Source organism: Ciconia boyciana, chromosome 2, assembly GCF_034638445.1.
Source record: "Ciconia boyciana chromosome 2, ASM3463844v1, whole genome shotgun sequence".
Lineage (NCBI taxonomy): Eukaryota > Metazoa > Chordata > Aves > Ciconiiformes > Ciconiidae > Ciconia > Ciconia boyciana.
In genome coordinates this window covers 168,721,021-168,741,913 of record NC_132935.1, presented here as the reverse complement: position 1 = coordinate 168,741,913, position 20,893 = coordinate 168,721,021, and the positions used below count along the sequence as shown (strand labels likewise).

The window sequence follows — 20,893 nt, the reverse complement described above, 5'->3', positions numbered from 1 at the left end:
AGAGGACGCGGGCTGGCACCCACCGCGGCACCGCCGGGGTGCCGGCAGCCGGCGGGGACCCGTGCCGGCGGCCCGGGGGACGGATTACCTTCACCGCCAGGTGATGGCTGGGGCCGCAGTTCTGGTACTTGTCCAGCACCTTGGGGACATCGCCGCTGTCAAACTTGTAGCAAGCCAGGCAGGCCGGCTTCCTCTGGGGAGAGAGCACGGCCCGTCGCCGCCAGCCCCGGGGACGTCCCTGCCGCTCGCCGCGGTGCAGGAGGGGCAGCGCCGGCCGCGGCCGCGTCGCCGCGGCCGGGAGCCGTCGTCGCCGCCGGCCCTCCCCGGCACGCGCGGCGGCGGCACGGCGGAGGGCCGGGGCGGGCGGGGGGCCGCGGGGGAGGCGGAGGTGCCGCGTCCCCGCGGGACGTGGCCGCGGGGAGGGGGACGCCGTCCGGCGGCCCCGGCCCACCTGGTTCTCCAGGGTCCTGCAGTTCTGCCGCCGCGGCGCCTTCTTCCTGCAGGCCGTCTGCACCAGGCTGAGCCGCAGCTGGACGAAGGTCCCCGAGGGGTCTTCCTGGGGGGACAGGGGGACGGCCCGTCAGCCACGGGGCACCCGCCGCGGGGCCGGGGCGCTGGGTGCCGCCGAGAGCTCGCGCCGTGCCGGGGGGCCGCGAGGCGAGGCGGCTGCGGGCAGGAGGGGGACGCCAGGGCACGGCGGAGGGGAGTGGGGCGAGGGACCCCGGCCCCTCCCGAGGCACGGCCGCGTCCGAGCCGCCGCCGTCGGCGCTCCCGGCTACGCCAGGGTGGCCGGGCAGCGGCAGCCGCTTGCCCCCGCGGCCGGCCGCGGCACGGTTAATGAGTAGCTGAGCTCTGCCGGCCCCCGCCTGCGTGCCCCCGGTGACCGGCCTGCCCGCACCGTGCCGGGCCGGTGGGCCCGTCCCCGCACCCGGCCGGCCGTGACGCCCCGGCACCCCGGCCCCCTCCCCGCCCATCCCTGGCCACCCCGGCCCAGGGGCTCGGCCGCCCGCTCGCCCCCTCGCCGCCGCGGCGGCCCCCCCGCCGGGGTCCGAGGGCGCCCGCGGCCCCGGCGCTCACCCGCTCGACGGCCCCGTCCACCGCCCGCTCCTTGAAGAGGAAATGCACGTTGCTGCGGCCGTGGAAATACTCCAGCACCTCCGTCACCACCCGCCGCTGCAGCGGGGACTGGCTGGCGCTGGCCAGGGCCACCAAGCCCAGGCAGAGGGCTAGCAGGAACCTCATCCCTGCGGCGGGGGGCTGCCGGGGCTGCCTGACCCCAGAGAGCCTCACTGATCGACCCGCCGGGGGTTTTGGTCTTTCATTAACCGATTTCCTGGGAACTGCCCCTCTTTCCGCCCCCGGGCCGGCCCCGCGGCCTGCTTGCGCGGCCCACCCCGGCACGGCCCCTCCGGCACGGCCACGGGGAGGAGGAGCTGGACGCGGCTACCGCGGCACGCGTGCGGGCGGGGGGACGCCGGCGTCACCCCGGCGTCGCCCGCGGCCTCGTGCCCCCGGGAAGGGGAGCCGAGGGACCGGGAGGGGAGCGGGATCTCTCGCCTCGGGCGAAAGAGCCCGAGCTCGGGCCCGGTGCCGGCAGCCCTTGCCGGGCAGCCGAACGTCACCGCCGCCGGCAGGGGCCTCGGCGAGGCCTCTCCCCTGCCCCGACGCGGGGCGAGGCGGCGTGGCGGCGAGGGGGTGCCGCTGCCGGGGCTGCTGGCTCTCCCCCGGCCGGGGCGGCGGGGCCGCGGAGCCCACCCGGCCTGGCCAGGCCACCTCTGCCGGGGGACGTCTCCCGGCCGAGCCGCAGCAGCCGGAAGAAGGAGGGCAGCCCCCGTGCTGGGGGTCCCCGCCAGCCGGCAGCGAGGGGCACGGGGGGTGCGCACCCTCCCGGTCACCGGGCGGGGGGTCCCCGTCCCACCCAGGGCCCCCGGCCGGTGCCGCCGGGGGCCGGGCCTCCTCCCCGCGCAGGGAGGGGGCGGGGGGGGGGGCTGGCGGGTGCCGGGAGCGGGGAAAAGTCCCCAAAACGACGTCGAACGAATGCGGGTCCCCCCCCCCCGCTGCGGGACACGGCCCCCTCCCGGTCCCGGGCCGGCGGTGGCACGGGCAATGGCGGCGGGGGCGGGGGGGACGCTCTGGCCCGTCGCGGGGCGCTCTATGATGGCAGCGGTGGGCGCTCTGGCAGCGCGGCGGCGGCTCGATGGTGCGGCGCCCCCTAGCGCCGGCAGAGGGCGCTCCATCCAGCCCCCTACGGGAGCCGCGGCGGGACACGCCCGCTGACCCGGAAGTGCTTTCGCCAAGCGGCGGGCGCGGCCGCTTCCTCCCGCCGCCCCGGGGCGCGTCGCCGCCGCGACGACGTCATCGCGTCGCGGGACGTCGCCCGCCCGTGAGTTTCCCCGGGGAGGCGGCTCCGGGGCCCGGCGGGCGGGAGGGGCGGGGTCACCATGGCAACGCGCGGCCCAGCCCGGGGGACCGGGGCTCACGGCGAGGGCCGGGCGCGGGGGGGTCGGGCCGAGGGGCCCGGGGCGAGGCGGGGGCGGGGGGCGACGGGGCGGGAGGCCGGTGCCCCGGTCCTGTGCCGCCCTGGGGCCTTCCGCCGCGGGCAGAGCCCGGGCCTTGGTCCCGCCCGCCCTCCGGTGAGGCGGGGTGGGGGGGGGCCCGGGTTCTTCCCGCCGCGTTCCCGGCGTCGGGACCGAGCCCAGCCCGGGGCGGGAGGGCTTCGTGTTCACCCCCGTCCCGGTGAACCGGCCCGGCAAGCCCCGCTGGGTGTTCCGGGGGGGGGGCGGGGGGGGAAGGAGCCGTTCCCGGTACGGCGGCTCTCCCGCAGGAAGGACGTGCGGGCCCCGGGGGGGCTTTTCCTCGGTAAAACCGTTTCCCCGGGACAGCTCCGCCGCGGGCACGGCCTCGGGAAGCAGCGGCAGCGCCTGGCAGCCCCCCCGCCCGCCCTGGCCCCCGCCGTCGCCGGGCCCGTCTCCCGGCCGCGCTTGCCTCCGAGGGCCAGGCGGGAAAAGCTCGACCGGGACCGGGACCGGGACGGCAAAACCGACGGCGACGGGGGAGAGCCGAGGAGAGGCCGCCTCGCCCGCCGCGCAGCTGGGGCGCGTGCCCGAATCGGCTGAGCTGAGCCGGGCAGGTTGGCCTGGAGGCCTGGCTCCTCGTCACCGGTGCCGCGGCCGTGCCGATCCGCAGCGCGACCCGGGCCGGAAACGGATTCAGGGCCGGGAGGATTTTCGGGTTCTGGGACCGGAGCGGTCCCGCCGTCGCGGTTTCCCCCGCGCCGCCCCAGAGCCGGTTCCGCCCTGCGGCGGGCGGCTGGCCGCCGGGGCCCCAGGTTTGTGCCGCGGGCGCCGGGCTGCCTGGGTTTGAGGCCCTGCCCGCGCCCTTGCCGCCTTCTGCCCGCTGCTCCGGCGAACCTCGGAGAATTCCCCCCCGGCACGCCGTCCCTGCCTCTCCTTGGCCGTGCCGGGCCCGTAACCGGCCCCGGGGAGCGCCGTGGCTCGGTTAAACGCGTACGCAAAGCGCCGGCGGGGCCGAGCCGGCCGCGGGGTGGTCAGCGCTTGGCGGGACTTAACGATCAGGGGCTAACGGTGCCTGGCCTGGCGGAGAGCTGCGTCCCCCGGTGGGGGTCCGCACCGGAGGGCCCCGAGCCCCCGACCGCGGTTACGCTGCCGGGGAGGGTCGGGGTCCCAGCCGGCCCCCCCGCGGCACGGCTCCGCAGCCGGCGCTCCTCTCGTCAGCCGGTTCCAAAAATAGCTCTGATTAAGCCCGGGCGTTCGTCAAAGCGTCCCGACGGCTGCCGGGGCTTCGAAGGGTGACGCGGGCCTCGCGCGGGGGCGAGGGGGGCTCCTCTCCTCTCCGAGGCGTCGTCACGGCGTTCGCCCCCTCCCCGCGGCACCGTGCGGCAGAAGGCACCGTTTTGCCGGTCGACGCGGGAGCCGGGCTGGGCGACCCTCGCTTCCCCGCGGCGCGAGGCTTTGCCATTTCCCGCTCGCTGCGGCAGGGCGAGGCTGCGCCGGGGCTGGCTCCCGGCTGCCGGGAGCTGTAGTTCCCCCGTCCCCGCAGCCGCAGGCAGCGCTCGGCGCGCGGTGCCGGGCCTCTCGGCGTGGACTACAAATCCCAGGAGCGCTGGCTGCGGGGAAGCTTTGCTGTAAACAGAATGAATCCGGGCCAGAGCCCGGGGTCGGTGCCTTCCTCTCCCCTAAAATAACTCGGAGGAGGAGGAGGAGGGATGCAGACGCCGGCGGAGGCTCTCCCGAGGTGGCCGGGCTCCTCCAGCTTTGGCTCTCGGCGTGCCGCCCTGCTCCCCCCGCTCACCGGCTCCTCTCTCTCGCTCCCCCAGGGCCCCGCAGCAGCCATTTGGAGGAAGTCGGGGAAGATCGGAGCCCGCGACCGTGGCGGAAGGCGGAGGGGAAGGATGGCCGCCGCCGCCGCCGCCCCGCGCTCTCCCCGGAGCTGATGTCCTCTCCCCTCGCCGGGCAGCCCCGAGGGGAACGATGTCTGCGGGGGGAGCGCCCCAGGTACGCGCGGGGCTGGGGGGCGGCCGCGACTCCCCCTCCGTCCCCGGGGAGAGGCCGGAGCTGGGCCGGCTCTGCCCGCGTCCCTCCGCGGCAGAGCGGAGCGCGCTGCCGGGGCGGCCGGGAGGAACCCCCGCTCCTCTTTCACGCTGTGACATTTTGGGGGGGGAGGGGGGCCCGTTGGGGTTTTCCCCCGGGGCTGGGAGCTCCTCCGCTGCTTTTCTCCCCGTATTTAGAAATACGGAGGCCCGCGGAGCCGCGCCAGCCCCCTGCGAGACGACTTCTTTTAAATTGGCGCCTCTTAAAGTTACGGCAGCCGGCAGAGCGCGGGCTGGGCGCCGTGTCTTCTGCCATCTGCTCTCCCCGCGCTCCTGCCAAGCTGCGGGGGAGTTTTGGGGGAAGAAGAGAGGAATCCTGGGGAGGGCAGACGGGCGGATTGGGTGTCGAGCTTCCCGGGAAGAGCCGCTCTGGCTCCTTGCAGGGGTTTCCTCCTTCGCTCCGGACCCTGGCTGGGTTGGGAGCGGGGCTGGGCGATGGCACCCGGGCGGGGGATCCCCTTGGGAAAGAAGCGATCTCCTTAGAGGGGTGCCGGGCGCGTGGCTTCGGCCCTTCGCGAGCTCCCCTCGAGGGTTTCTGATGGGGAAACTGAGGCACGGAGGAGAAGCGGCTTTCCCGTGCCGAAACCGGTGGGTGGCGAAGCAGGAGGTGTCACCCCAAGCCCCTGCCCTGCCCTCCTGCCTCTGCCTGCCTGCTCTGCCCGTACCTCCCCGCTCCCGCTCCTTCCCCGATGGATCAGAGCTGCCTCTTGGCACGGGCCGGGGTGCGGGGGCGGCAGCGCCCGGCGTTGCGCCCGGTCTGCCGGGCGGGACCGGCCCTTCCATCCACCTCCTCCGGTGCCGGAACAGCCTTTCCCTGCCCTCCGCAGGGAAAAGGGCCTGGGATTTCTCCCGGCCGTGCTGCCGCGGATCCGGAGTCCACGGAGAACGCCTCGGTGGCGATCCCGCGGGGCCAGGAGCCCCCGAGCTCTCCGGTTCCGGTCCGAGGGGCCGCGAGGGCTTTCTGAGGGCCGGGGCGTTTGCGGTGGCGTGCCACGCCACCGCCCCTGGGCAGGGCGCGCGCCTCGTGGGGTCTCGCTGCTGGTGGCCCGTGGGCGTCGGGTGCTGATCCGAAAGCCCACCGCCCGTCCTGCGCAGAGTCGATGAGGTTGGAAAAGACCCTTAAGACCATCAAGTCCAACCGTTAACCCAGCGCTGCCAAGCCCACCGCTACACCACGGCCCCGAGCACCACGTCCACACGGCTTTTAAATACCTCCAGGGACGGGGACTCCACCGCTTCCCTGGGCAGCCTGTGCCAGTGCTGGACAACCCTTTCAGTGAAGTAAAATTTCCCAATATCCAGTCTAACCCTCCCCTGGCACAACTTGAGGCCGTTTCCTCTTGTCCTATCACTTGTTACTTGGGAGAAGAGACCGACCCCACCTCTCTCCACCCTCCTTTCAGGCAGTTGCAGAGAGCGATGAGGTCTCCCCTCAGCCTCCTTTTCTCCAGGCTCAACAACCCCAGGTCCCTCAGCCGCTCCCCATCAGCCTTGTGCTCCAGACCCTTCCCCAGCTCCGTTGCCCTTCTCTGGACACGCTCCAGCCCCTCCATGTCTCTCTTGTGGTGAGGGGCCCAGCACTGAACCCAGCATTCGAGGTGCGGCCTCACCAGTGCCGAGTACGGGGACACGGTCACTGCCCTGCTCCTGCTGGCCCAAAACCCAAAGAAACAAACCCCAAAAAAGCGATGGCAGCCTGCTGAAACGCTTCTCCTCTCTCCCGGACCAGCCTGCCCACGCCCTGAACCTGCTCCCTTACCCCAGGCTGAGCGAGGTGCCGAGAGCCGGACACGAGCTGGATGCCGTCGGCGCGGAGATCCCGTCTGACCCCTGCACAGGTGACGGCCGAGGTCGGCGAGCGGCACCGTGCCGGGCAGGCTTCGCCGGCGCGGGAGGGGGGTTTGCGGACGCGCTCGCGCGTTCTCCGGAGCACGGTCGGTCCCGCGGTAACGCCGAGTCCGACCGACCGCCGGCAACGGCCTCCTCTCGAGCGGGGCGGGGGGACGCAGGGGGTGACACCGAGGATCGTATGTAAATGTATGCAAACGCGGCACCGCCGGGAGGAAGCCCCCCGCCCCGCTCCACCGGCCGAGCTCCTCCGCTGAAGATGGCGACTCCTCTTCTGCTCGGGAGGCTCGCGTCGGAACCGCTCGCGGTTTCGTGGTAGCCTTTGAAATCCGACCGTAAAAGCCTTACGCGGATTTGAGGATCCCAGGCGAGCGTGCGAAAGGCTGCGGAAAGAGTCGTTTTCCGAGGAACGCCGCTCCTTCCCACCTTTCGCCTTGCCAGGACGCCGGAGCCTGGTGCCGGCGTTGCCTTTTATCTTTAATTACACTTCAGGCAGCAGCAGCTTAAGATAGATGAAAGCGATGCCCCCAGGCTTCGTTAATTTTCGCTTAATTTGTGAATTAACGCAGGCGTCTCCGGCGTAACGACGTCGACGCCGAACGCGCGTTTTGCGGCGCGACGCGGTTCACGGTGACCGGCTCTTGTCCCTTCAACCAGGCTACAGGTTTTTCAAACCCGGCGGTTTGTTCGGCGTCAAGCAGTCGGAGGAGCCGTACGCCGAAGGCCAGCAGATGCAGGAGGAGAGCAAGATCCTGGTCAGCCCCTGTGCCGGTAGGTGCTCCGCGCGCCCCGGGGAGCGGTGGGAAACCGGCCTCGCCGGAGGATGTTCCTCTTGTGGCCGTTTCGGGCCAGTTTGCAGCCATTTTGGGCCACTTTGCGGCCATTTTGGGCCAGTTTGTGGCTGTTTCAGGCCAGTCTGCGGCCATTTCAGGCCAGTTTGTGGCTGTTTCTTGCCAGTTTGTGGCCGTTTCAGGGCGATTTGCAGACATTTCAGGCCGGTTTGTGGCTGTTTCAGGCTGGTTTGCGGCCATTTCAGGCCGATTTGCAGCCCTTCTGGGCCAGTTTGTGGCCATTTCGGGCCAGTTTGTGGCCATTTCAGACCAGTTTGCAGCTGTTTCAGGCCAGTTTGTGGCCATTTTGGGCCAGTTTGTGGCCGTTTCAGGCTGGTTTGTGGCCATTTCAGGCCGATTTGCAGCCATTCTGGGCCAGTTTGTGGCCATTTTGGGCCACTTTGCGGCCATTTTGGGCCAGTTTGTGGCTGTTTCAGGACAGTTTGCGGCCATTTTGGGCCAGTTTGCGGCCGTTTCGGGCCAGTTTGCATCTGTTTCAGCCCAGTTTGTGGCCATTATGGGCCAGTTTGTGGCCATTTCAGGCCAATTTGCGGCCATTTCAGGCCAGTTTGCGGCCATTTTGGTCCAGTTTGCAGCTGTTTCAGCCCAGTTCAGGGCCATTTCGGGCCAGTTTGTGGCCGTTTCAGGCCAGTTTGCAGCCATTTTGGGCCAGTTTGCAGCCATTTCAGACCGGTTTGCGGCCATTCCAGGCCAGTTTGTGGCTGTTTCAGGCCAGTTCAGGGCCATTTTGGGCCAGTTTGTGGCCATTTCAGGCCAGTTTGCAGTTGTTTCAGACTGGTTTGTGGCCATTTTGGGCTAGTTTGTGGCCATTTCAGGCCAGTTTGCAGCCGTTTTGGGCCAGTTTGTGGCCATTTCGGACCAGTTTGCATCTGTTTCAGCCCAGTTTGTGGCCGTTTCGGGCCAGTTTGCGGCTGTTTCGGGCCAGTTTGCGGCCATTTCGGACCAGTTTGCAGCTGTTTCAGCCCAGTTTGCAGCCATTTCGGTCCAGTTTGCGGCCATTTCAGGCCAGTTTGCAGCTGTTTCAGCCCAGTTCAGGGCCATTTTGGGCCAGTTTGTGGCCATTTCAGGCCAGTTTGCAGTTGTTTCAGACTGGTTTGTGGCCATTTCGGACTGGTTTGCGGCCATTTCAGGCCGATTTGCAGCCATTTTGGGCCAGTTTGCAGCCATTTCGGACCAGTTTGCAGCTGTTTCAGCCCAGTTTGCGGCCATTTCAGGCCAGTTTGCAGCTGTTTCAGCCCAGTTCAGGGCCATTTCGGGCCAGTTTGTGGCCATTTCAGGCCAGTTTGCAGCCATTTTGGGCCAGTTTGCAGCCATTTCAGACCGGTTTGCGGCCATTCCAGGCCAGTTCAGGGCCATTTTGGGCCAGTTTGTGGCCATTTCAGGCCAGTTTGCAGTTGTTTCAGACTGGTTTGCAGCCATTTCGGGCCAGTTTGTGGCCATTTCAGGCCGGTTTGCAGCCATTTTGGGCCAGTTTGTGGCCATTCCAGGCCAGTTTGCAGCCATTCCGGGCCAGTTTGTGGCCATTTCAGACCAGTTTGTGGCCATTTGGGGCCAGTTTGTGGCCATTCCAGGCCAGTTTGCAGCCATTTTGGGCCAGTTTGTGGCTGTTTCTTGCCAATCTGTGGCTATTTCAGGCCAGTTCAGGGCCATTTCAGACTGGTTTGCAGCCCTTTCGGGCCAGTTTGCAGCCCTTTCGGGCCAGTTTGCAGCCCTTTCGGGCCAGTTTGCGGCCATTTTGGGCCAGTTTGCAGCCATTTTGAGCCAGTTAAGGGCAAGTTTTTGCTCTCGCCGCTGCCGCCAGCGCCAGCCTGGGTGAGCCGGGGTGGAGCCGGCTCTGGGCAGGGTTGCGATCCTGCTGAGTCTTTAGGGAGGTATCCTAAAGTATAGGATATACCGGTATACCGGTTTACCGGTATACCGGTAAAACACCGGCAACGCCTCAGCGTCAGGCAGTCCCGCGGGGAGCAGGGGGCGGCCGCGATGATCCTTGCGGGTCCCTTCCAACTCGAGATGCTGTATGGTTCTGTGAAGGACTCTGCAATTAACGTCTCGAATCTTTTTGAAATCTAGTTGAGCCCGGTCGAGTGAACAAAGTCGAGCAGCCCGAGGAGAAGCCCGGGGGAGCTGCCGGCTCCCTGGAGCTGTATCCCGCAGCCACCAGCAGTTCCAGCCGCTGGTTTCACGGCGGGCAGCGTGCGCCCGAGCGGGCGGGCATGGAGAGAGACGGCGCCGCCGGCCTCAGCCCGCTCTCCGGCCGGGTGGCCTGCTGGGTGCCGCAGCTCGGCGCCGGCCCGTTCCGCTGCGCCCAGTGCGGGAAAGGTTTCCGGCAGAAGCAAAGCCTCATCACGCACGAGAGGATCCACACCGGAGAGAAACCCTACAGGTGCGGGGACTGCGGGAAGAGCTTCAGCCAGCGGCCCAACCTCCTGACCCACCGCCGCGTGCACACGGGGGAGCGCCCCTTCCCCTGCGCCCAGTGCGGCAAGAGCTTCAGCCAGAAAGCCAACCTCCTGGCCCACCAGCGCATCCACGCCGCCGGGGAGAAGGCGCTGGCGGGGGGCGAGCAGGAGGACGGCGCTTCCGGCAAGCCGAAGCTGCGATCCCAGCAGCGGAGTTACCAGGAGGACACCCCCTTCGTCTGCCCCGAGTGCGGGAAGAGCTTCAGGCAGAAGCCCAACCTCATCACCCACCGGCGCATCCACACCGGCGAGCGTCCCTTCACCTGCTTCCTCTGCGGCCGGAGCTTCAACCAGAAGACCAATTTGGTGACCCACTACCGCGTGCACACGGGGGAGCGCCCCTTCGCCTGCACTCAGTGCGGCAAGCGCTTCACCCAGAAAACCAACCTGGTGACGCACCAGAGCACCCACACCGACCTCCGTCCCTACCCCTGCGGGCAGTGCCAGAAGTGCTTCAAGGACAAAGTCTCCCTCAAAGCCCACCAGAAGACTCACGCCCCGCGCCAGCGGCGCTGCCCGGGCCGCAGCCCCGCCGCCGGCTTGCCCTACGGGGCTGCGCCCACCCTGCTCCCGCCCGGGGCTGCCGAGCAAGAGGCCCCCTTCAGCCCCGTGCCGCCGCTGCCCGTCCCGAAGATCCCCGAGGGCCAAGAGCTGTACTCGTGTACGGAGAAGAGCTTCCCCCCGAAGGAGCCGCTCCTGCCGCACCAGCAAGCCCCCCTGGGCGAGCAGACCTTCCCCTGCGTCCAGTGCGGGGAGGGGTTTTGCCAGAAGGTGACTCTCCTCCGGCCGCAGCACGGCCCTGCCGCCGAGGCTGCCGGGGGCTGCGCGGCGGCCTTCAGCCACGGCCCGCACCTCCTGGGGCACCTGGGGGTGCAGCCTGTCCTCGGGGACGCGACCGCGCCGGCGCCCGCCGCCGCCGGGGCGGAGAAGCCCTTCATCTGTAACCAGTGCGGCAACAGCTTCGGCCTGTGGCTCTCCCTGGTGGCCCACCAGAAGACCCACGCCGGGCAGAAGTCCTACCCGTGCCCCGAGCACGAGAAGAGCTCCGGCGACGAGCTGTCCCCCAAAGCTCCCCAGGAGAAGCAGGCGGAGGGGAGGGCCTGGGTGTGCCCCGAGTGCGGGAGAAGCTTCGCCCAGTACGAGCGTTTGGTAAAACACCGGCAAAACCACCGGGGCAGAGGGCCCTACCGCTGCGACGTCTGCGGGAAGAGGTTCAGCCTGAAGACCAACCTGGTGACCCACCAGCGCATCCACACCGGCGAGCGTCCCTTCACCTGCGGCGTCTGCGGCCGGCGCTTCAACCAGAAGGGGAACCTGGTCACCCACTACCGCACGCACACGGGGGAGCGCCCCTTCGCCTGCGCCCAGTGCGGCAAGCGCTTCGCCCAGAAGCCCAACCTCATCGCCCACCAGAAGACCCACACCGGCCGGCAGCCCTTCACCTGCCTGGAGTGTCCCAAGCGCTTCAAGAGCAAGCTCTCCCTGCGGGTCCACCAGCGCGTGCACGCGGCCGAGAGACCCCAGGGCGAGCCGGGCCAGGCCCCCGGCCTGCAGACCCACCCCGGCAGCCCCTACCCCTGCTCGCTCTGCGGGGAGGCCTTCGAGGAGCACGGGGAGCTGCAGCTGCACCGGCAGGGCCACGCCGGGGAGCGGCCGCACGCCTGCGCCGAATGCGGGAAGCGATTCCGGCAGAAGGTGAATCTGGCCGTTCACCAGAGGACCCACACCGGCGAGCGGCCGTTCCGCTGCGCCGAGTGCGGGAAGGGCTTCAGCCAGAAGGCCCACCTCCTCCGGCACCGCAGGACGCACGCCGGCGGCATCCCGCCCTCCTGCTGCGAGGGGACCTGCCCGGCGCACCGGGAGGAGCCGGATGCCGGCGGCGCTCCCCTGGGAAAGGGGTCGGAGCCCCCCAGCGTGCTGCTGCCCCCCTGCTCCCGCGGAGCCGCTCACGGATCGCTGGCTCGGGAGGAGCTCCGGCCGGCGGCGCAGCCCCCCACCGGGCCGGAGAGCCCCTCCGGGGCGGCAGACATCCTCCTGCAGCTGATGCAGGAAGACCACCACCTCGTCTCCGGCTCCCACCACCCGCAGGAGGCACCGGCGGGGCAGTGCCCCTGTAAGTGCACCGGGGCGGGGGAAGGCTTGAGCCCGAAGCCGCCGAGCCTGCCGCCGCAGTGCTGCTGCGCCGACTGCGTGAGCCAGCGGCAGCTGCTCCTGAAGCCCCAGCCCGACTGCCGAGCGGAGCTCTGGTGCAAGTACGGCGGCTGCGGCAGAAGCTTCGAGGAGAAGCGCGTCCCGAGAGTGCCTGAGAGAGCGCACGGCGAAGAGAAGCCCTCGCCGTGCCCCAGCTGCTTGTAACGCCCGCGCGGGCTGCCGAAAACCTGCCGCCGGGCGAGGGACGGGACCTCGTCGCTCTTGCACTAAAAGACACCAAACCTAAAGAGGCGGCGGCTCGCGCCGGGGGCCGATCGCTGACCAAACGAGGACGGTGCCGAGGCAAAGCCGGGACACGGCGGTGGGGGGGACTCGGGAGGAGCGCGGTGGATTTGGGAGCGGAGGCCCCCCCAGGCGGGCAGCGGACGGGGCGAAGCAGGAGGCCGGCTCGGATGCGCCGGGTGAGCTTTCTGCCTCGTCGGCGTCCCGACTGTTCAGCGGGGCTGGAGCCGAGGAGCAGCGATGGGGCCCCGGATCCGCGGCGATTGCTTCCGCCCCGGCTGCACGGACCGCGGGGAGCGGGAAGAGCTCGGCAGCCGGCGTCTGCGGGCTTAAAATCCGCTTCCGTCGTGCAGCGAGGCCCGGCGGCGGCGCGTCTGCCTGCTCCTGCCTCCGCGTTCAGCTGGGTGACGCGCAGACCCAGGGACAGCCGTGGGGCGGCGAGGGGCCTCCGCGGGCCTCGGGCTCCTCCCAGAACCCTCCGTCCTTCTCTGCCGGACCGGACGTCGTTCGGCGAGGCCGCGTTTGGGACGGAGAGCTGAGACCGGCCGACAGCCGCCCACCGGCCCCGGGCGGAGGAGGAAGCGCTTCGCAGCGCGGGAGGAGCGAGCTGCGGGAGGTGCCGCTCCCCGGCCAGCGGCGCGGGATCCGGCCTTGGCTGCCCCGGCGGGAGGGGAGCGGAGGAGCTGGGCGAGCGCCGGGAAAACGGGCAAGAGCCGGGAAAAGGGCCCGGAAGCGCCTCGGCTTCAGCTCTGCTTCCGCAAGGGACCCGGGAGAAGCCTCTCCTCCGCTCCGGAGGAGCAGGGCGGGGGGGGTGTAGCTTGTGCTTCTCTGCTTGCTCTGTGGATAACCTTTCTGACCCGCACCTCTTTCTGGTACTCGATTCACTCCTGAACAGGTAACCCAGCCACGCCGGGGGAGCAGGAGCGGCTGTAGTCTGCCGGAGCCGTTGCGGTAGCTCGCGGTGGCGGTGCCTGTCCCTTTCCCTGCCCCGGCGGCGGCGGGCGGCCGGCGCGGAGGTGCCGGTCGCTCGCCGGGGCTCGCCTGCCGTCGTCTCCGCTTCCCCGGCGGTGCGGCGGAACCCGTGGCAGCGGGAGGCGACGCCGGGAGCTGCGCGGTCAGGCAGCTGGGGAAGGGCCGGCGGGGCAGAGCTTTAGGAAGGGGACCTGGGCGCCCGGAAGCCGTCCCGGCTTCGGCGCGCGCCTTATCCGAAAGGGGAAACGGATCTTGGCTGCCACGTCCGAGGGAAACCGTCGCCCCGGCCGCGGCGCCGTGTCTCGCCGCGTTCGGCCGCGGAGCATCGCGGCTGCCGCCGCTGCGCAAAGCCCTTCCTTGGAAACACGGGATGGTGTTACCGGAGCCCCGTGCCGCCAGTGCCCGGCTACTCGCGTCCGTTTCGGGGGTGTACCCTAAGGGGTGCAGCGTTTGGCACCTGCCAGCGGCCGGGGCGGCAGCCGAGGGGACGCCGGGACAGTCACGACTGGAGCTTCGGCCGGGGTGAGGACGCCCCGAGCCGACGAAGCAGCCGGGTGGGAGCCGCCTGGCAGAGGGGTCCCGGCACCCCGAGTCTGGCAGGCTGGGGCGGGCGTCTGCCCCCGTCCCCCCTCGCCGGCTGCCCCCGGGGCGGACGCGCCGTCCTCCTCCCCCGCTCCGCTCCAGCAGCGTTTCGGGTCCTTGCAATTCTATTTTTTTGAGGTTATTTAAAATAAAAGCTTTCTCACAGCAGGCTCCTGCCTCCTCTGTCCTGGGAAGCACTGGGGCCGCGCCGTGGCCTGAGCCCGGCCTGGGGCACCGGGCTCTGCCTTGAGCTTAAATCCAGGCCCGAGCTTGGGCTCCGGTGAAGGCCGGGGAATTTCTGGCTCAGCCCCGAGCTCTTCAGGGCAGGAGCCGCATCCCCGGGCCGCGCGCCTCCTCCCCTGGCTCAGCCGGCGGCGTCTCGGCGCCTGCCGGTTGGCGCGGCACCGCGGCTTGGCGCGCGCGCCACGTGCTGGGGCCGGCCGCGGCACCGGGGAGGGTGACGGCAGGGACGGCGTCGCGGGGCGCTGTGGACCACGGTCCCAGAGGAGCCGCCGCGCCGGCCAGCCCCGGCCACCGTGCCGGTCGTTCGTCCCCACGGCCGCTTTGCTCCTCTCGTTTTGTTGCGGTTTAATTCGTGGTCGAGCTGCTGGCAAAGCCGCTCGCCGAAGCGCTCCTGCAGCTGGGGTCGGGGTGGCCGCGGAGCCGTCCAGCCCCGGCCGGGGGCTCTGCCGGCCGCCAGCCCCCCGCCTCGCAGGGGCCACCAGCGTGGCCGAGGGACCGGGGCCGGCGCTGATCCCGGCTCTCCCTCCTGCCGACGGGCAGGGAGCCGGCCGGGCTCTGGGGAAAAGCCCATCGGGGGCGTCGGGCCTCCGCCGTGCCACTGCGGCCGAGGCTCTGGGAGTTCGCGGGGGACGGGAGAGCTCCCGCGCGGGGCTGCGTCGGGCGGCGTCACCGGTGACGTCCACCGCCGGACCCCTCCGGGGAAGGAACCCTTTGCCAACGTCACCGGCTCCGGGCTCCAAACGTCCTCCTGGCCCAAACCCTTCACCGAACAACGCCTGGGGAGCACGCGGGCGTTGCCTCGGAGTAAAACAACGCCCGAAGCGCAGCGGGGGTTTGGAGAGGAGACGCTGTTTCACCCCGCGCGGGGCGCGAGGCGAGAAATCTCCCCCAGCCGCGCGCCCCCACCGCACCGCTCTGCGGTGAAGCTCGGGCACCGCGCCTGCCGAACGCACCGTCCCCGCGCTCGCTCAGCGTCCTCGTCTTCCGTTCGTCCGAATTTTCTCTCGATTTAAAGCCACGGCGTGGTTCTCATTCACCGCGCGCAAGCCGGGGGGGGGCACACGCAGCCCTTTCGCCCCCCGGTTGGGTCGGCGGTCGCGATCCCCCCCCACCGCCGTCCCCTTCCCCCGGTTACTGCGGGTCCTGTTCTCACGGCTGCGGGGGCGTCCCTTTACCCTTACGGCTCTCCCGCAACCTTCCCGGTTTTGCTCGTCGCAGCGTTACAGCTTCGCGTTCTTTTAGGAGAAACGTCTTGTTAGTAAAGCCCGCCGTGCCGCACCCTCGCACCCGGCCTGAGCACCCTCCGCTACCCCGACGATTCCGCAGCTCGCACCCCCGTACCCTGGTTTCTGTTCCCAACCGCGCCCCCGCCCCGGCTGCTCACAGCTCCTACGCCCCTGCTATTTTATTCCTAAACATCCACGTATATCCACGGCTCAGGGTGACGTGGGGAGGGGCACACCCTCCCCAGGCCGGCGAACACCCCCGGCCCGGCCCCGCGGCTGTGCCAGAGCCGCCGCCGGGACCGCTCCGGTTCAGCAGCGGTGACGAATCCCGCCGTTTCCAACAGCTCCTCCCTGTGCCGCCGCAGCCGGCATCGCGATGGCTCTGCCGCCCCGGTGCCGGTCCCCGGAGAGCCTGGACGCCCTCGCCCTTCTGCGGAGACGGGCGCGTTTCCAGACGGAGCAGTGACCGCGCCGCGGGTCCTGCCGCGGGGATGGGCCTCCCCGGCCCCTCAGCACCGGCACGACCCCGGCCCCCGCGCCCAGGGCCGCAGACACTTTTGCCACGAGCTGCGCCCAGCCGTGCCGCTTGCCGCGCTCCGGTGAGGACACGCAGCTGAGGCGGCCCCTTGCCGTCCCCCTGACACCGCTCGGGGACAGATGTCCCCTGTCCTGTCCCCCGGCGGCCCCCGGCTCCACCACCTCCCACCAGGAAGGGAGCAACGCCAGCTCTGCGGCTTCCCCGCCACGTCCCGGCTGTCCCCCCCGGCCCTGCGACGTCAAACCCGGCCGGCTCCGGTCCCCACGGTCACGGTCCCCTTGGGAAGGGGACACGTCCCCAGTTGCCCCCCAGGCAGCCCCGCCTGCCAGCTCCTGGCTTCGGCAGAGGCTCTGGGAAGGCAGGCGTGGACGGGGCCGGTGCTTTGGCATCGCCCGGCCCTGACGCGGCAGGTCCGGGCAACGGAGCGATACCGATCTCTGCCGACGGGCATCCCAGCCAAGCGCGCTGCCCGGCTGCCGAGCACCGGCAAGCTGCAGCCTGCAGAGAGCCGCTGCGCCGAGCACGGCTGGCGGGTGCCCCGGGCTGTCCCAGCCGTGCCACGCAGCCGGTGCTGGGCCCGGTGCCCTCCAAGGCGCTCTGCGGCCGCCGAGCCTCTCCCGGACACCGGGGTCTGCGCAGCGCTGGCGTTGGTCATGGCCTGGAGGTGCTTGTGCCAAGCAGGAGCTCTCGGCGGTGCCGGCCGCCTGCTGCGGCAGCCGGGGATGCCGTGGGACCACAACGGGCAGAAACGCCTCGTCCCCATCCACGGCGGGAGCTCAGCACCAGCACGGCCCCCAAGCCGGGCACTGCACGGCCCCCGGTGCCCGACCATGGTACCCGGCAAGGGCAGCCCCGGGCTCTGCGTGGTGGGCGCCGGCACCACAGCACCGTGGTCACAGCCAGCCCGTGGCTCGGCCGTGACGGTTCAAGGACCGGTGGCACGGCCAGCTTTGTGCCAGGGTCACTGTCACATCTGCCACGCAGCCACCAAAACACACCCCGGCGCTCCCGGGGACGGCTGGTGGCTCACTCTGGCACTGGTCCCTGCGCCGGGGGCTGCGCTGGGGTCCCCCGGTCCCACCAGTGGGCACTTGCCCGCTGGCACGGGCAGCCCGGCACACACGAGCCCACAGCCTGGAGGAAGCCGCTGCTCCCACATGGGCCAGGGTGACTCAGCACCGCCGGAGTGTCCTGGCCCCGGAGGCGGCCACACCGGCCATGCCACGTGCCGGACAAGGGTCGCCCGGCCGTGGCGGCAGTGCCACGTGCACCCAGGGAGCCCGGCCAGCGCGAGGGGGGCTCCTCCCCGTGCAAACGGCCCCAAACCGCGGTGTGGGCGCTCGGCAGCCTTGCCGCCTGCCGGAGTCACCCGCGGGCTCACGGCCCGTGTGCTCAGCACGCCGGGGGCACCGCGTGCCGCCGGCCAGGCACGCGGCTGAGCGCCCCTGGCCCCGGCCGCCCCGGCCGGGGGCACCCAGGTCCCAGCCCAGGGCGAGCTCAAGGCGGGGAGGGCACGGGGCGCTCGGGGCAGGACCCGGGGGTTTTGGCCGTTCTTATCCGGCGACGGCAGCGCCGGGGCCCGGCGGGGGCCGCGGTGCGGGGCCCCTCCGGTTTGGGCCCCCTCCGGTTTGGGCCCCCGGTGCTCCCCGTCCCGCCAGCCCCGCCGGCTCGGGCAGCCGGGCCGGTTCCTCTGGTTTTGGGGCAATTTGTGCCCGATCCTGGGCGCGGGGGACGACGACGACGACGACACGGACGCGTCCCGGGAGGGGGGGGGCAGGGTGTCCCCCCGGCCGGGTGGCCGTCGCGCCGGGCCCCAGCCCGGGGAAGGGGGGGAGGACGGGGACGCTGCTGCCGGGCCCGGCTCCGCCGCCCTCCGGCCCCTTCCCGGGCGCAGCCGCCGCAAGGCCGCGGTGACGGGCGCCGGTGCGTCAGCGGGCGGGGCCGGGCGGGGCCGGCGGGACGCGGCGCGGCGGCGGCTCGGGGCAGGTCAGCGCCGGGGGCCGCGCTGGGGCGGGGGGGGCGGGGCAGCCCCGGGAGGGGGACGGAGAAGGGGGGGTGGGGAGCGGGGCCGGGGACCTCCCCCCCCCCGCGCCCCGGGCGGCCCCTGCCCGGGCCCGCGGCGGCTGCGGCCCGGCCCGGCCCCGCCGCGCAGGGAGCGGGACCCGCCGGGTCGGGATGCGCCGGGGGAGCCCCAGCGCGGCCCGGGCCGCCCCCGCGGAGCCCGGTGCCGGTAACGGCGGCTCGGCCCGGCCCGGCGCAGTGCGGCGCAGCCCGGCTCCCTCCCGGGGCCGCAGCGGGGGGGTCCCCGCCGCCCCCCCGGGCCCGGCCCTGCTCCGTGCCCGTGGGCCGCTGCCCCCCCCCCGCCTCCGCCTCGCGGGGAGGCCGCTGCCAGCCCTGGCCCACGAGGCCCCGGCCCGCGCCCGCCTTCCCGCTGCGGTCGAGGCCGAGCCCCGGCACCTTCGTCCTCGGGGCTCCCCGCCCGTGCTGGCGCGGCCCCCTCGGGGAGCCCCCGCTGCCCCGGCCCGGGAGACGGACGCGGGGGGGGGGGGTGGGAGCACCCCAGGGGGTCGGTGGGTGCTGGCAGTCCCGGCGTAGCCCGGTCCGACCGGTTCCCGGAGGCGCCGGGGCCGGTGCCGGGAGCTGCAGCCGTCCCCGTCTGCGCTCCCCAGGGATGCGGGCGCCGTGAGCCTGGCGGCGGGCGCCCATGACGGACCTGGCTTCGCCCGCGGGCGAGAACCCCTTCGCCTTCCCGGGCGGCGAGGAGGGCCTGGGGGACGAGAAGGCGCTGGTGATCCACAGCCAGGCGGAGGAGGAGGCGGAGAAGGAGTTCAAGTGCATCCTCTGCGGGGAATGCTTCGGCCAGCAGCCCAGCCTCGCCCGGCACCAGAAGCACCACGCCGGGGAACGCGCCTTCATCTGCGCCGAGTGCGGCAAAGCCTTCAGCCTCAAGCACAACCTCATCATCCACCAGCGCATCCACACCGGGGAGCGGCCCTACCAGTGCGGCGTCTGCCAGAAGAGCTTCAGCCTCAAGCAGAACCTGCTCACCCACCAGCGCATCCACAGCGGCGAGAAGCCCTTCTCCTGCCAGCGCTGCGGGAAGCGCTTCCGCGAGCAGCGCTTCCTCCTCAACCACCAGCGCACCCACGCCGAGGACCGGCCCGGCGCTGCCGCCGAGGTCCAGCCCGGCGGCAGCCGCTCGCCGGAGCCGCATGAGGCAGCCGGCGGCCCCTTCGCCTGCGCCCGGTGCGGGAAGGGCTTCAGCTGCAGGAGCAGCCTGGCCGCCCACCAGCGCAGCCACGGCGGGGAGCGGCCCTTCGCCTGCCCCGACTGCGGCAAGACCTTCAGCCAAAAGGGCTCCCTGAAGATCCACCGGCGCACCCACGCCGGCGAGACCCCCTTCGCCTGCGCCCAGTGCGGCGAGAGCTTTGCCCAGAAGGTCAACCTCACCGCACACCAGCGCGCCCACAGGGCCGAGGCCGCCCTCACGTGAGACCCCCGCGCCTCGGCACCCCCTGCCCGTGCCGGCCTCCCTCCAACCACGGGTCCCGGCGGTGCCCGTGCCGCCCCCCTGCCTTTGGGGCTGCCCCGCCGGGGCTCTCCCCCCGCCGCCCCCGCAGCCGGTTCCCCCCCAGGGCGCTGCGGGAGCGGCCGGCACCCCGCTCGCCCTCCCTCCTGCAACGGGGAGTTCGGTCCCTGGGGAGCTGGGGGTCACTAGACGCTTCCCCCGGGTTTTGGGGCATGGGACGGCCACATCGGCACGGCACAGGGAGCCGCCGGCACGCCTGCTTGGGGCCCACAGCCCAGCCCGGCCACCGGCAGCCGTGCCCGGCGTGACGGGGCACCGGCAGCCCTGGCTTGGCCTGGGAACCCCCCCGGCCGTGCTCCTTGCCCGCTTCCCGCCCCTCGCCCTTCTGCTGGGTTTTTTCTCCTGACGGTCACGAGGCCGGTCCCGACAGCACCAGGAGCCTCCGGCCCTCCCGTCCCCCGCGCCAGGAGGAGCCTCGCGCAGCCCGCGTGGTTCCCCGGGAGCCCTTCCTCCCCTTCGCCCGGCGCCACGGCAGCGCAGCCTTGTGCCGCGGCTTAAACCCCCTGGGCTGGGGCAAGAGACCATGGAGGAGGAGGAGGAGGAGGAGGAGGAGGAGGGACGTTTCCCCAGGGCATCCCCACGCGTTCCCCTCCCCTGCCCGGGCTGGCGTGGCCGCGGTCCGGCGCGGCCGCGGTCCGGCGCGGTGAACCCACTCGCCTTCCCCACGTGGCCGCTGTGCCGGGTGCCGGCGCGGGGTAACCTCTGCTGTGCTTGCTCGCCCAGGGAATGACGGCTGCGAATGCCAGAGCGGAGCCGGACCCCAGCAGCCGCCGGCCACACGTCGCGTTTTGCAGGGAAGGAGCCGCACCGCCGCGCTGCCAGGGAGGGGGACACGGAGAGGAGGAGGCAGCGGCTCGCCCCGGCTGTGCGGAGAGCCCCCGCCGGCACAGAAATCACACGACATAAGAATAAAATAAAACGAAACACAAAGCTCGAGGGTGGAGGCTGCTTCCCCACCGGCGGCGGCAGCTCCGGCACAGAGGAGGGACCGCGGCGAGGCGGGGGGCTGCACCCCGCTGCGGCGAGGCGGAGACCCCCGGCCCAGGCAGCGGAGAGGTCCCGGCGCGGTGCCGGCGGCGAGGAGCCGAAGGAGAGCCCTGAGGCGGCGGGGAGCACCCAGCCAGGAAGGTGCGGGGTTGGGGCAGCGGGGAGGACGGCGAGCACCCGGCAGGTGGGAAGGCTCCGCTCCGGAGATGTGCTGGCGCCGAACCGCGGCCGAGAGCCAGAGCCTGGCTGGGAGAGGCGAGCCGCAGCCGGGACGGGAAAACTGTCCTTCTCTGCCGCACCGGCGGGGACCGGCACGTGGCACGGTCCCGGCTCCTGGTGACAGCAGTGTCCCAGCCGCTGCCGAATCCTGAGGGAGGTGGGGGCCGGGGCTCCCTCCCGCAGAGCTGCCCGCACCCTCCTGTCACCCCTCCTGCGATGCCGTGGGCCAGCCGTGGGCTCCAGGACAAGCGTCCGGGGTGAGCGTTCCCGCGGGGCGGACGCGTGGCACTTCGCGACGCTCCGGCCTTCGTCCCACACCGGCGGCGGCGCCGGCAGC

At 71.8% G+C, this 20,893-nt stretch overlaps 3 protein-coding genes across 6 annotated transcripts in view; 2 read left to right on the top strand and 1 right to left on the bottom strand.

The window, feature by feature from the left end:
• The window catches only part of RARRES2 (retinoic acid receptor responder 2), a 2,454-nt gene extending 629 nt beyond the window's left edge, over positions 1–1,825 (bottom strand). For both annotated transcript variants that reach the window (XM_072854998.1, XM_072854999.1), the window contains exons 1-3: positions 1,078–1,825; positions 452–556; positions 89–193 (exon numbers count right to left, since the gene is read on the bottom strand). In XM_072854998.1, the coding sequence (XP_072711099.1) occupies positions 89–193; positions 452–556; positions 1,078–1,242 (375 nt within the window). In that variant the 5' untranslated portion in view covers positions 1,243–1,825. The remainder of the gene's footprint in view (positions 1–88; positions 194–451; positions 557–1,077) is intronic.
• LOC140647276 (uncharacterized) overlaps positions 1–13,940 on the top strand; it is a 21,422-nt gene extending 7,482 nt beyond the window's left edge. Inside the window, exons 5-10 of the mRNA XM_072851636.1 lie at positions 2,242–2,383; positions 4,337–4,514; positions 6,061–6,207; positions 6,339–6,459; positions 7,115–7,228; positions 9,379–13,940. Coding sequence (XP_072707737.1) covers positions 2,242–2,383; positions 4,337–4,514; positions 6,061–6,207; positions 6,339–6,459; positions 7,115–7,228; positions 9,379–12,122 — 3,446 coding nt within the window. The 3' untranslated portion in view covers positions 12,123–13,940. The remainder of the gene's footprint in view (positions 1–2,241; positions 2,384–4,336; positions 4,515–6,060; positions 6,208–6,338; positions 6,460–7,114; positions 7,229–9,378) is intronic.
• LOC140648652 (uncharacterized) lies at positions 7,210–20,893 on the top strand. 3 transcript variants are annotated; one of them, XM_072854997.1, is made up of 3 exons: positions 7,210–7,228; positions 18,431–19,250; positions 20,074–20,893. In XM_072854997.1, exons 2-3 carry the CDS (start codon positions 18,466–18,468, stop codon positions 20,078–20,080), a joined length of 792 nt encoding a protein of 263 aa, XP_072711098.1. In that variant the 5' UTR covers positions 7,210–7,228; positions 18,431–18,465; the 3' UTR covers positions 20,081–20,893. The 3 variants fall into 3 exon arrangements, with proteins under 3 accessions (XP_072711098.1, XP_072711097.1, XP_072711096.1); XM_072854996.1 differs by lacking the exon at positions 7,210–7,228 and adding an exon at positions 17,605–17,747; XM_072854995.1 differs by lacking the exon at positions 7,210–7,228 and having other exon boundaries at positions 18,122–19,250.

What these genes read in the sequence shown, in the direction of transcription:
- LOC140648652 (XM_072854997.1), top strand. Translation starts at nt 18,466, where the DNA reads ATGACGGACCTGGCTTCGCCCGCGGGCGAGAACCCCTTCGCCTTCCCG.